The sequence below is a fragment of the Salvelinus alpinus genome, chromosome 9, assembly GCF_045679555.1.
Source record: "Salvelinus alpinus chromosome 9, SLU_Salpinus.1, whole genome shotgun sequence".
Classification (NCBI taxonomy): domain Eukaryota; kingdom Metazoa; phylum Chordata; class Actinopteri; order Salmoniformes; family Salmonidae; genus Salvelinus; species Salvelinus alpinus.
Genome location: NC_092094.1, coordinates 49,821,821 through 49,835,506, shown reverse-complemented (window position 1 = coordinate 49,835,506; position 13,686 = coordinate 49,821,821). Strand labels below are relative to the sequence as shown.

The window sequence follows — 13,686 nt, the reverse complement described above, 5'->3', positions numbered from 1 at the left end:
TTTGAATTGCACTGAATTAAATTCGACTTCCTGTCACTCAAATTCTACATCATGTGGGGTGTGGCCAATATGAATTTCAACTCATGAGTTGAATGGGAGTCAATTCCTAAATTCTGGATGGCGCACAACGCTGGTACACACCAGTGACTTGCATGACACACACACACACACACACACACACACACACACACACACACACACACACACACACACACACACACACACACACACACACACACACACACACACACACAGAGAGAGAGAGAGAGAGAGCTATCTGTATGTAATTGGAGCAGGCAGTTGACACAGGGGACAGTGAGAGAGGCAGGAGATGCATCAGGCAGACAACGGTATACATCAAGGTCAGGGGAAGTGTGTGTCACTGAATTCTCTCCTTCCCTTCAGTGCATGTACACATACCATACCTGTGTCAGAAAATGTAGTACGGTTGTGGATGTAGCTGGATTTTTTTTCATTTGATAGTCTGCTACACAAACAACAAAACATCCAATCACTTTGCTGAAACTATGACATGGATGGTGCGCTGTAGTGTGTTTTCTTATTTCCAGCCAAACCAAAGATCCTCTTTGCTATCAAGCCCCAGTTTCAGCTTGTGTCCGCGTACCATAAACAGTTAGGGTCACCCTGCAGAGGGTTGGGATGCATTCTGTGCATTGCTCCTGCTTCTACAACATCTTGAATCATTCTTGAATCAAATCCCCCTCATCTCCTCTAACCCTTCCTCACGTATCTCCCTCTCCAAATCAACCCTCCTATCCCCTAGGGTTGGCACGATACCAATATTGCAATACCGCGACGATACTGGATTTTCATGAAGCAGACTGAACTTTATGGTCTTTTACAAACCAGCTCTATGTTAAATACTGTGTGATATAGCTTCAAAAAATAAACAAAAGTGACTCTGGGTGACAACAGAAAGTCAGCTTAATGTTTTGTCTCCTTGCCACGATACTTCAGAGTATGGCTGGGATCATGACAACCCTACATGTCCCCTGTTCTGTCTCTATCTGACTTTCTGACGATGGTGCAGTGTGATGGGATGAGGGCACTGTAGCTGCTTTGAAGGCTCCTCAGGGTTGGTCGTTACATAAGTCTGGACTTGGCAGGGCTTCCCCTCTTCACTGCAGAACCACCCCTGTTGTCTCCCTTCTCTGTTGTCTCACTAACGGTCTCACCTCTCTACTGCCTTACCCCTCTACTGCCTTACTCCTCTACTGCCTTACCCCTCTAATGCCTTACCCCTCTACTGCTTTACCTCTCTACTGCCTTACCCCTCTACTGCCTTACCCCTCTAGTGCCTTACCCCTCTACTGCTTTACCTCTCTACTGCCTTACCCCTCTAGTGCCTTACCCCTCTACTGCTTTACCTCTCTACTGCCGTACCCCTCTACTGCCTTACCCCTCTAGTGCCTTACCCCTCTACTGCTTTACCTCTCTACTGCCTTACCCCTCTAGTGCCTTACCTCTCTACTGCCTTACCTCTCTACTGCCTTACCTCTCTACTGCCTTACCTCTCTACTGCCTTACCCCTCTACTGCCTTACCCCTCTACTGCCTTACCCCTTTACTGCCTTACCTCTCTACTGCCTTACCCCTCTACTGCCTTACCCCTCTAGTGCCTTACCTCTCTACTGCCTTACCCCTCTAGTGCCTTACCCCTCTACTGCTTTACCTCTCTACTGCCTTACCCCTCTAGTGCCTTACCTCTCTACTGCCTTACCTCTCTACTGCCTTACCTCTCTACTGCCTTACCCCTCTACTGCCTTACCCCTCTACTGCCTTACCCCTCTAGTGCCTTACCCCTCTACTGCCTTACCCCTCTACTGCCTTACCTTTCTACTGCCTTACCCCTCTACTGCCTTACCCCTCTAGTGCCTTACCTCTCTACTGCCTTACCCCTCTACTGCCTTACCCCTCTGGTGCCTTACCCCTCTACTGCCTTACCCCTCTAGTGCCTTACCTCTCTACTGCCTTACCCCTCTACTGCCTTACCCCTCTAGTGCCTTACCCCTCTAGTGCCTTACCCCTCTACTGCCTTACCTCTCTACTGCCTTACCCCTCTACTGCTTTACCGCTCTAGTGCCTTACCCCTCTAGTGCCTTACCCCTCTACTGCCTTACCCCTCTAGTGCCTTACCCCTCTACTGCTTTACCTCTCTACTGCCTTACCCCTCTACTGCCTTACCCCTCTAGTGCCTTACCCCTCTACTACCTTACCTCTCTTGTGCCTTACCTCTCTACTGCCTTACCTCTCTACTGCCTTACCCCTCTACTGCCTTACCCCTCTACTGCCTTACCCCTCTACTGCCTTACCCCTCTAGTGCCTTACCCCTCTACTGCCTTACCCCTCTAGTGCCTTACCTCTCTACTTCCTTACCCCTCTACTGCCTTACCCCTTTACTGCCTTACCTCTCTACTGCCTTACCCCTCTAGTGCCTTACCCCTCTAGTGCCTTACCTCTCTACTGCCTTACCCCTCTAGTGCCTTACCTCTCTACTGCCTTACCTCTCTACTGCCTTACCTCTCTACTGCCTTACCCCTCTACTGCCTTACCCCTCTACTGCCTTACCCCTCTAGTGCCTTACCCTCTACTGCCTTACCCCTCTACTGCCTTACCTCTCTACTGCCGTACCCCTCTACTGCCTTACCCCTCTAGTGCCTTACCTCTCTACTGCCTTACCCCTCTACTGCCTTACCCCTCTACTGCCTTACCCCTCTACTGCCTTACCCCTCTAGTGCCTTACCTCTCTAGTGCCTTACCCCTCTAGTGCCTTACCCCTCTAGTGCCTTACCCCTCTAGTGCCTTACCCCTCTACTGCCTTACCTCTCTACTGCCTTACCCCTCTACTGCTTTACCGCTCTACTGCCTTACCCCTCTACTGCCTTACCCCTCTAGTGCCTTACCCCTCTACTGCCTTACCCCTCTAGTGCCTTACCTCTCTACTGCCTTACCCCTCTACTGCCTTACCCCTCTACTGCCTTACCCCTCTACTGCCTTACCTCTCTACTGCCTTACCCCTCTACTGCCTTACCTCTCTACTGCCTTACCCCTCTACTGCTTTACCGCTCTACTGCCTTACCCCTCTACTGCCTTACCCCTCTACTGCCTTACCCCTCTAGTGCCTTACCCCTCTACTGCCTTACCCCTCTAGTGCCTTTCCCCTCTAGTACCTTACCTCTCTACTGCCTTAACCCTCTACTGCCTTACCCCTCTACTGCCTTACCTCTCTACTGCCTTACCCCTCTACTGCCTTACCCCTCTAGTGCCTTACCCCTCTACTGCCTTACCCCTCTACTGCCTTACCCCTCTACTGCCTTACCCCTCTACTGCCTTACCCCTCTACTGCCTTACCCCTCTACTGCCTTACCTCTCTACTGCCTTACCCCTCTACTGCTTTACCGCTCTACTGCCTTACCCCTCTACTGCCTTACCCCTCTAGTGCCTTACCCCTCTACTGCCTTACCCCTCTAGTGCCTTACCCCTCTACTGCCTTACCCCTCTAGTGCCTTTCCCCTCTAGTGCCTTACCTCTCTACTGCCTTAACCCTCTACTGCCTTACCCCTCTACTGCCTTACCTCTCTACTGCCTTACCCCTCTACTGCCTTACCTCTCTACTGCCTTACCCCTCTACTGCCTTACCCCTCTAGTGCCTTACCTCTCTACTGCCTTACCCCTCTACTGCCTTACCCCTCTAGTGCCTTACCCCTCTACTGCCTTACCTCTCTACTGCCTTACCCCTCTACTGCTTTACCGCTCTACTGCCTTACCCCTCTACTGCCTTACCCCTCTAGTGCCTTACCCCTCTACTGCCTTACCCCTCTAGTGCCTTACCTCTCTACTGCCTTACCTTTCTACTGCCTTACCTCTCTACTGCTTTACCTCTCTACTGCCTTACCCCTCTAGTGCCTTACCTCTCTACTGCCTTACCCCTCTACTGCCTTACCCCTCTACTGCCTTACCTCTCTACTGCTTTACCGCTCTACTGTCTCAGTAATGTCACAAATCTATTGTATCACTACTGTCTCACTGATATCTCACCCCTCTACTATCTCTTCTCTCTGCTGTTGCCCAACTCTGTCTCACCTCTCTACATTTTATACTAGCCCGGTCTGAAAATTACTAGCCTCGGGCAAGCGGCTAACTTAATTTCCATCTCTGGTCTCACCATGTCTGTCTCACCCCTCTACCATCTCACTTCTGGCTCATTAAAGGTATTCAACACACATAGAGTTTTTAGCTGATGTCAGATGATGGGCAAAACGTTGTGCTGTCTCAGATATTAAATCCTGACCCTGTCTGGTAACCGCAGGGTTGCTCTCCGCCCTGTCCCCTTATTAAGAATTCAGTGGGGGAATGAAGGTCACTTGTCCCTCTGAATTTGTCTGTGCCAGTATTGCAATGCTGACATACTCGTTCTCTCCGTCTGTCTGTCTCTACCCTCTCTCTCTCTCTCTCTCCCCCGCCACTCGTTTTCAACCCCTTTCTGTCTTTCCTAGGTGAGAGCTTTGAGCAGAGCCCCCTACGGAGGTCCTTCAAGTCCAAGGTTCTGGCCCACTACCCTGAGAGCACAGACAGGAGTCCCTTCAACAGAGATGCAGTCAACATGGTAAGAGAGTGGGGCTAGGATACATTTAGAGAACTTAGCAAAAGGTTAAGTCATTCCTTTATGTCATTTTGGCTGTTTTAGCCCTTTATGGAAAGATGGTTGTTGTGCCAACATGTGAAAATGGCCTCATTTCTTGCATTCATTACAAGAAAGTATAGCTTCTGTTGTGCACATATTTTACACAGAATAAAGGACTTTACATTTGTTGTTTGTGCACTATTGTTTTGTTGATGGGATAGTTTGGGATTTTGGCAGTGAAGCCCTTCATCTACTTCCCCAGAGTCAGATGAACTGGTGTGGACCATTATTATGGCTCTGCGGGCAGTTCGAAGGAAGTGGCTAACTAGCGTTAATTGAACCATTTGAAAGTGGTTGGGCAAATGTTTGATTGTTTGGCACTGCAACAGCCTTAAGTGCTGTGCCGTCACGTCTTCGTTTTGTTCTCCTGTACCATAATGCATTTATCTTTCATGCGAATGAGAGAATATTTTTCCGTTTTTAAGTGTTTATTTTTATGGCACACTCTCGTATAAACAAGTCTGGATGATAAAAGCGTTAGGGCAGGAACTCAACACAATCTACTAACTTAGATGAACCCCCCCCCCAAAAAAACTTGAGTCGTTTTTGGTGAAAAGTTCAAACTTGTTGTGAGTAGTCTCCCTACACACACTAAAGTACTTTGTAGCAGACAGAGCGCCTTTTCATGGAGCCACACTCTGTCTCTTTCCACAAATAAGGGCCCTTTTATCCGCTAGTCTTTAATGTTGTTTATCAGAATGAAAGCTCTTCAGAATGATTTGAGCCCTCTCATCCCTGTCCATAGTCACTTGTGTTTGATTTAAGAACATGCTATTGAAGGCAGTTGAGATTGTTTGCCACTCTTCCTCTACCTTCCTCTACCTCGTCTTCCTCTCCTCTCTCTCTCTCTCCCCCTTTATTTTCCTTTTTCCTCTGCTATGTCCTCTAAAACACCCAACTCGCTCTTCCTTCGACATCTCTCCCACCTCTATTCTATTCACCATCCTCTCACTCATCTCTCTCGCTCTTTTTCTCCCCTCCTCGCCTCCTTCCTCTTCCCATGTCTCTCTTCCTCCCTTCATATCTCTCTCCTCACCCTCTCTCTCCTTTCTTCATCTCTCGTTCTCCATCTTCCTCCTTCATCTCTCTCTCTCTCTCTCATCCCAAGCTCTGCATGCCGCACGGCCTGTCGTTCCGTAGTCAGGTGGACGGCCGCGAGCACCACTTCCACTCCTTCACGGTCGCCCAGGACGACGGCACGCGCTCCTACGGCTTCGTGCACACCTACTACGAAGCGGTGACGAGTGCCCAGATCACCACGGCGATGCAGACCCTTCATCAGATGCACCATGTGGAGCACTACTCCACCTCCTCTTCGTCATCTTCCTCCCCCTCCACATCCAGCACGGACTCTCTGGTGAGCAGCCTGGATGAGTTGGATGCCGACTCCCTGGCAGCGCGCCCCCTGTCAGCTTGTTTGGGCTGCGTGGCGGGCTCCTTCCAGCCGGCCCGGGACACCCTGTACGCCTCCAAGGCCCTCTGCCTCCTCACACCCCTCCCCTTCCTGCACGCCGCCCGCCACTTCCTGTCTCAGCTGCACCAGGCGGTGACATCGCACACGGCCCCGCCACTGCCGCTGGAGAGCTACATCCACAACATCCTGTACGAGGTGCCCGTGCCGCCGCCCGGTCGTTCGCTCCGGTTCCACGGGGTCCAGGGGCCTATCGTGTGCCAGCAGCCCGGCCCTGAGGAGCTCCCGCTGGGGGACTACCCCCTGGGAGAGGCCTTCTCCCTGCTGGGGGTGGAGAACATGGTGAGGCTGCTCACCTCCGTGCTGCTGGAGACCCAGGTCCTGCTCTACTCACAGGGTAAGGACCAAAAGACCAGGCAGCGTTTTCTGAAAGATCACCAGTCTAGGTTTTGTTTCGATCATTTTTCAAATGTAACCCAAAAGTGTGCACTTGTTCATTTCCCATCATGCGTCTCTCTGTCTCCAGACTACCAGCGGTTGATGACGGTGGCAGAGGGCATCACCAACCTACTGTTTCCATTCCAGTGGCAGCACGTCTACCTGCCCATCTTGCCCGTGCCCCTGCACCATCTCCTGGATGCCCCCGTGCCCTACTTGATGGGCATCCAACGGAAGGATTTCTCCCAATGCTCCACTCTGGATCTGTCCCATGAGGTATTTGAATGATATGTACTTAGTACCAGGGCCATAAACAGACCTTTCACGGGGGCAAAGTATCATTTTTTCAGGGGGGGGGGGGGGGGGTGTGTGTTTCATTTTGAGCAAAAATTATACTTTCATACTTCCTAACATACCAAATTCCTCTGTAGTGAACATTGTTACATTTTTTTAAGCATAGGCCTATTTATTTCTGCAAGAACACACTCATCGTCACATGATATGATTGACATCGGAGAAAAGGGTTGGGCTATCAGCTGATTGATGTAAACCTGCTAGTTAGCTAGCTCCATTTCTTTGACTGGTTAAGATTTACCTCTGTGTTTCTGTCTCTCTCTGCTGCTGCGCGTATCAGCCAACCAGACCTAATATTGACCACGATGTAGGCAGTGTTAATCGAATGTTACGCCGCTGTGGCAGTACTGTTGATATTTAAACTAGGTAGCTACGCACACATTTAACCGGTGACCGCATCTCTCAAGCCATGCATGTTTGGATACCGGGCATGTGCAATCTCAGTACAGGGCAGACTGGGGGGAGAACGGGCGCAACCGGGCGTGCGAGAGCTACGGAGCGCAGCCAACGGACGGGATGGGGGGGTGGCGAACATGACCACGACTTGCGGGCAGTGGGTTCTGAACAACAATGACCAAAACATTTGTACAAAAAATATCATTTTGGGGGGAATTATACCACCACCCAAAAGGGCACTTTGGAGACTGGAAGGGCGTAGGGGCATGTGCTCTGCACAGGTAGAGCCCTATCTATTGTATGTGCCTGCTTAGTGCTTTGTGTTTGGAACTGTAGGCATGTAACGGAGGCTTTAAAAAAAAAAAATTTGACCCTCCAAAATGCCTTTATTTAACCAGTCAAGTTATTTCTTCTTTAAGTACGACCTGGCCAAGAGGGAGCAACAATTTTAAAGTCTTTTGAAGTTGACCAGAACTGGAGGTACAGTAGGACAAACGATGTTCTCATGTAGTTCAAAGTTCATATTTCTTTAATAAGAATGGGAGGTTGCTGAATCCACACACCTAGTTAGTTTTAAATCCACTATTCAATTACAATTCAACTGGCTATACCACCTGGCTATACCACCTGGCTATACCACCTGGCTATACCATAGACTTTGAAGCGTTCTATACTGAACAAAAATAGAAACACAACATGCAACTATTCCAAAGGTTTTACTGAGTTACAGTTCATATGAGGAAATCAGTCAATTTAAATAAATTCAGTAGGTCCTAATCTATGGATTTCACATGACTGGGAATACAGACATGCATCTGTTGGTCACAGATACCTTTAAAAATCAGAAAACCAGTCGGTATCTGGTGTGACCACCATTTGCCTCGTGCAGCGTGACACATCTAGTTTGCATAGAGTTGATCAGGCTGTTGATTGTGGCCTGTGGAACGTTGACCCGTTCCTCTTCAATGGCTGTGCAAAGTTGCTGGATTGTGTACAGATCCTTGTGACATGGTGCCATGCATTATCATGCTGAAACATGAGGGGATGGCGGCGGATGATCGGCACGACAACGGGCCTCAGTATATCGACACAGCATCTCTGTGCATTCAAATTGCCTATCTATAAAATGCAATTGTCTTCATTGTCTGTAGCTTATGCCTGCCCATACCATAAACCACCACCACGGGGCACTCTGTTCACAACGATGACATCAGCAAACCGCTTGCCCACACAACGCCATACACGTGGTCTGCGGTTGTGAGGCTGGTTGGACGTACTGCCAAATTCTCGAAAACTATGTTGGAGGCAGATTATGGTAGAGAAATGAACATAAAATTATCTGGCAACAGCTCTGGTGGACATTCCTGCTGTCAGCATGCCAATTGCACTCTCCCTCAAAACTTGAGACATCTGTGGCATTGTGTTATGTGAAAAACTGCACATTTTAGAGTGGCCTTTTATTGTCCCCAGCACAAGGTGCACCTGTGTAATGATCATGCTGTTTAATCATCTTCTTGATATGCCACACCTGTCAGGCGGATGGAGAAATGTTCACTAACAGGGATGTAAACAAATTTGTCCCCAAAAGTTTGAGAAATAAGCTTTTTGTGCGTATGGAACATTTCTGGGATCTTTTATTTCAGCTCATGAAACATGGGACCAACACTTTGCGTTTATATTTTTGTTCAGTATAGTTCATTCTCTGTAGCATTCTACTAGGCATTTTGATACACAATCTGACTGGCATTCTAGCAGGCATTCACTGACCTTGCAAAAACATTCCAACAAGCATTCGAACACAATGTAACGTTCACTGTAACGTGCATTCTAATTACAGGCACTCCATTACACAATGTAACAGGCAGTGAAAAGAGCTTTGTAACATTTGCTGCATTCTTGCAGTGCCTGCACTAATCCATCCTATTCTAGTTGCATTATAACCCCCCGAGCTCTCTGGTGCTGGAGAACATAGAAATTCACATAGCTCCTCTGGCGAGCTCCTCCGCTTCTACCTTCTCTCCCCAAATCCAATTCTCCATCCCTCTACGAAAGATCACGCCGTGTCGCATAAGCATTTCGCTGGGCACGCGTCCCAAATGGCACCCTATTCCCTATGTAGGGTGCAATTTGGGACACAGAGATGAGGAGTTTTCTTTGAAGTGGAAGAGCTGGCCCAGAGAGAGGGAGCAGGAGACATCAGTAGAGAGAGAGAGAGAGGTGGGAGGAGGAAGGCACCGAGCAACACATTTCTAAAGAAATCAGACAACGTGAATAATTAAGGTTTAAGAATTGCACAGTGTATTTCTGGATGTATGTGAGAGGGTAGGGGGGGGCACAGGAGGCAGCAATAGAATGCACACTTAGCAGATTGTAGAACGCATCCCGACCCTATCCTGTGTATTAAATATCTATCTATCTACAACCCCCTTTTTTCCCAGCAGGATTAAGTGTGTTTTATCTGTATCCTTATCCAAAGTCATGGCTTTTTAAAAAGCACATAGCTTTTGATGGCATTTAGCTGATGTGTCACAGTACAGTGGGATGTCAACATATTTTGTCGTGGTGAATTGGGTCAACATACTCCGAGGGGGAAGGCGAGGGCGTGGTTTACGTTGCAAGCGTTCCCGTGAGAAGTGGAGCGACGATGCTTCAATCCTATGAACTTTTGAAAGGCACATTCTTTGATATTTACAGACGTGTTTGATCATTTCAATGAATGATACCCATTGTTCATGCCCGTTCTATATCACTGTCTTTTTTTAAGTTGAGGAGTGGGCCCTTAAACTAGAACTGTAAACAAACGGCGGTCTGTGTGAATCTGTCTCATCACATGCAGTTAGGAAACAAACTGGACCATGGCATAATGTCAGTGCTGAATTTGGACCAACAGAGTGTCACTTAAGCAGAGCACAGTGTTGATGCTGTTACGGGATTTCATGGTGTCGGTCTCTGACATAGTCTGTGTCACGCCAGTGCCTGCTAGGCTTCTCTCCAGAGGTCGACTCGTTTCTCTGACTGTTTTCCGCATTGACGAACATTTTGTCAGTGAACGAGGGGATGTGTGTGAAACAGTTTCACCTAATTTCTATCAGCGTGTTAAATGTGCAACCAGAGGGAAAACAATTAGACCACTAGACCACCTTTACTCCACACAGAGAGACGCGTACAAAGCTCTCTCTCGCCCTCTATTTGGCAAATCTGACCATAACTCTATCCTCCAGATTCCTGCTTACAAGCTAAAATTAAAGCAGGAAGCACCAGTGACTCAGTCTAAAAGAAAGTGGTCAGATGAAGCAGATGCTAAACTACAGGACTGTTTTTCTAACATAGACTGGAATATGTTCCGGGATTCTTCCGATGGCATTGAGGAGTACACCACATCAGTCACCGGCTTTATCAATAAGTGCATCGAGGACGTTGTCCCCACAGTGACTGTGCGTACATACCCTAACCAGAAGCCATTGATTACAGGCAACATCCGCACTGAGCTAACGGCTAGAGCTGCCGCTTTCAAGGTGCGGGATTCTAACCCGGAAGCTTATAAGAAATCCCGCTATGCCCTCCGACAAACCATCAAACAGGCAAAGCGTCAATACAGGACTAAGATCGAATCGTACTACACTGGCTCTGACGCTCATCGGATGTGGCAGGGCTTGCAAACCATTACAGACTACAAAGGGAAGCACAGCCGAGAGCTGCCCAGTGACACGAGCCTACCAGACGAGCTAAACTACTTCAATGCTCGCTTCGATGCAAATAACACTGAAACATGCATGAGAGCACCAGCTGTTCCGGAAGACTGTGTGATCACACTCTCTGCAGCCGATGTAAGTAAGACCTTTAAACAGTTCAACATTCACAAGGCCGCAGGGCCAGACGGATTACCAGGATGTGTACTGCGAGCAAGCGCTGACCGACTGGCAAGTGTCTTCACTGACATTTTCAACCTCTCCTTGTCCGAGTCTGTAATACCAACATGTTTTGAGCAGACCACCATAGTTCCTGTGCTCAAGAACACGTCTGTTGCCATGAAATGCTTTGAAAGTCTGGTCATTGCTCACATCAACACTATTATCCCAGAAACCCTAGACCCACTCCGATTTGCATACCGCACCAATAGATCCACAGATGATGCAATCTCTATTGCACTCCACACTGCCCTTTCCCACCTGGACAACAGGAACACCTATGCGAGAAAGCTATTCATTGACTACAGCTCAGCGTTCAACACCGTAGTGCCCTCAAAGCTCATCACTAAGCTAAGGACCCTGGGACTAAACACCTCCTTCTGCAGCTGGATCCTGGACTCCCTGACAGGCCGGCCCCAGATGGTAAGGGTAGGCAACAACACATCTGCCATGCTGATCCACAACACGGAGGCCCCTCAGGGGTGCGTGCTCAGTCCCCTCCTGTACTCCCTGTTCACTCATGATGGCACGGCCAGGCACGACTCCAACTCCATCATTAAGTTTGCTGATGACACAACAGTGGTAGGCCTGATCACTGACGGGACAGCCTATAGGGAGTTCAGAGACTTGACCGTTTTGTGCCAGGACAACAACCTCTCCCTCAACGTGATCAAGACAAAGGAGATGATTGTGGACTACAGGAAAAGGAGGACTGAGCACGCCCCCATTCTCATCGACGGGGCTGTAGTGGAGCAGGTTGAGAGCTTCAAGTTCCTTTGGCGTCCACATCACCAACAAACTAACATGGTCCAAGCACACCAAGATAGTTGTGAAGAGGGCACAACAAAACCTATTCCCCCTCAGGAGACTGAAATGATTTGGCATGGGTCCTCAGATCCTCAAAATGTTTTACAGCTGCACCATCAAGAGCATCCTGACTGGTTGCATCAAGGCACTACAGAGGGTAGTGCGTACGGCCCAGTACATCACCGGGGCCAAGCTTCCTGCCATCCAGGACCTCTATACCAGGCGGTGTCGGAGGAAGGCCCTAAAAATTGTCAAAGTCCAGCCACCCTAGTCATAGACTGTTCTCTCTGCTACCGCACGGCAAGCGGTACCAGAGTGCCAAGTCTAGTTCCAAGAAGCTTCTATAAACAGCTTCTACCCCCAACCCATAAGACTCCTGAACGGCTAATCAAATGGCTACCTAGACTATTTGCTACCTAGACCCCCCCCCCCCCCAATGCTGCTGCTACTCTCTGTTATTACCTATGTATAGTCACTTTAATAACTCTACATCGACACCGGTGACAACCTACATCGACACCGGTGCCCCCGCACATTGACACATTGACTCTGTACCGGCACCCCCTGTATATAGCCCCGCTATTGTTATTTACTGCTGCTCTTTAATTATTTGTTATTCTTATCTCTTACTTTTTAGGGATTTTCTTAAAACTGCATTGTTGGTTAAGGGCTTGTAAGTAGGCATTTTACTGTAAGGTCTACACCGGTTGTATTCGGCGCATGTGACAAATAAAATTTGATTTGAACTTGGCCTGGTCCCAGATCTGTTTTGCTGTTTAGCCAACTCCAATTGTTCTGGTTGACTATACAGCCCAAAGAGATCTGGGACCAGGCTACGTGAAACTAGTATGCCAAGAGAGACAGGGTTTTTAGAGAGGAAAGAGAGAGAGGAGGTGAAAGGAGAGATGAGACGTAGGCGAAATGAGGAAAAGAGAGTGATCTGGGGAAGAGAGGGATTTGAAACAAGCATTTCGCTGCACCTTTTTTATACCCGCTGTAAACTGTGTACATGACGAATAACATGTTATTTGATCTGTCCCCCTTCCAGGCCAACCTGTGCTTTGTGGACATAGACAACCACCGCGTGGATCCACCCGAGGACCTGCCCCTCTTCCCAGACCAGCCCGAGCTCATCCAGGAGCTGAACGAGGTGCTGCTACGTTTCGGCCTCCAGCCACATGGTGGCGCCACCACCAACCCCGCCCCTGCCGCTCCCCCCTGCCTCAGCAGCCTCGTCCTGGAGGACCTGATGGAAGACAGGCGCAATGGGAACCTGGGAGGGGAGGAGTTGGCCGTGCTGGAACGACTGCAGGCACTGGCAAGGAGGTGTGGAGAGGGAGGGGTGGAGGGGGGAAAGACCCTTGGACGGGCGTTCCAGGAGGAGGAGGAGGAACTGAATGCGGCCAAGATGAACGTGCAGCTGAGGGAGGTGTTCGCCGGGCGTTTCGCCGCCATTTTCGGGAGGTACGAAGAGTTTGTGATCCACAGCGCTCCTGACCTGGAGTCCTGGCTAGGCAACCGTGACGGAACGAGCAACTTTGACAAGGTAATGGTGAAGATTGATCGACAGTCACTCACTGAAGGAATACCATAGACACGCATTGTATCCGTAGGCTACTCCTTCACAGTCAGTAATCATACATACATTCACAAGAAGCTCTCATTCAG

The 13,686-nt window shown here is 49.1% G+C and overlaps 1 protein-coding gene across 2 annotated transcripts in view; it reads left to right on the top strand.

The window, feature by feature from the left end:
• LOC139530280 (DENN domain-containing protein 5B-like) overlaps window positions 1–13,686 on the top strand; it is a 49,104-nt gene that overhangs the window by 11,281 nt on the left and 24,137 nt on the right. For both annotated transcript variants that reach the window (XM_071326532.1, XM_071326531.1), the window contains exons 2-5: window positions 4,517–4,626; window positions 5,813–6,512; window positions 6,642–6,829; window positions 13,067–13,564. In XM_071326532.1, coding sequence (XP_071182633.1) covers window positions 4,517–4,626; window positions 5,813–6,512; window positions 6,642–6,829; window positions 13,067–13,564 — 1,496 coding nt within the window. The remainder of the gene's footprint in view (window positions 1–4,516; window positions 4,627–5,812; window positions 6,513–6,641; window positions 6,830–13,066; window positions 13,565–13,686) is intronic.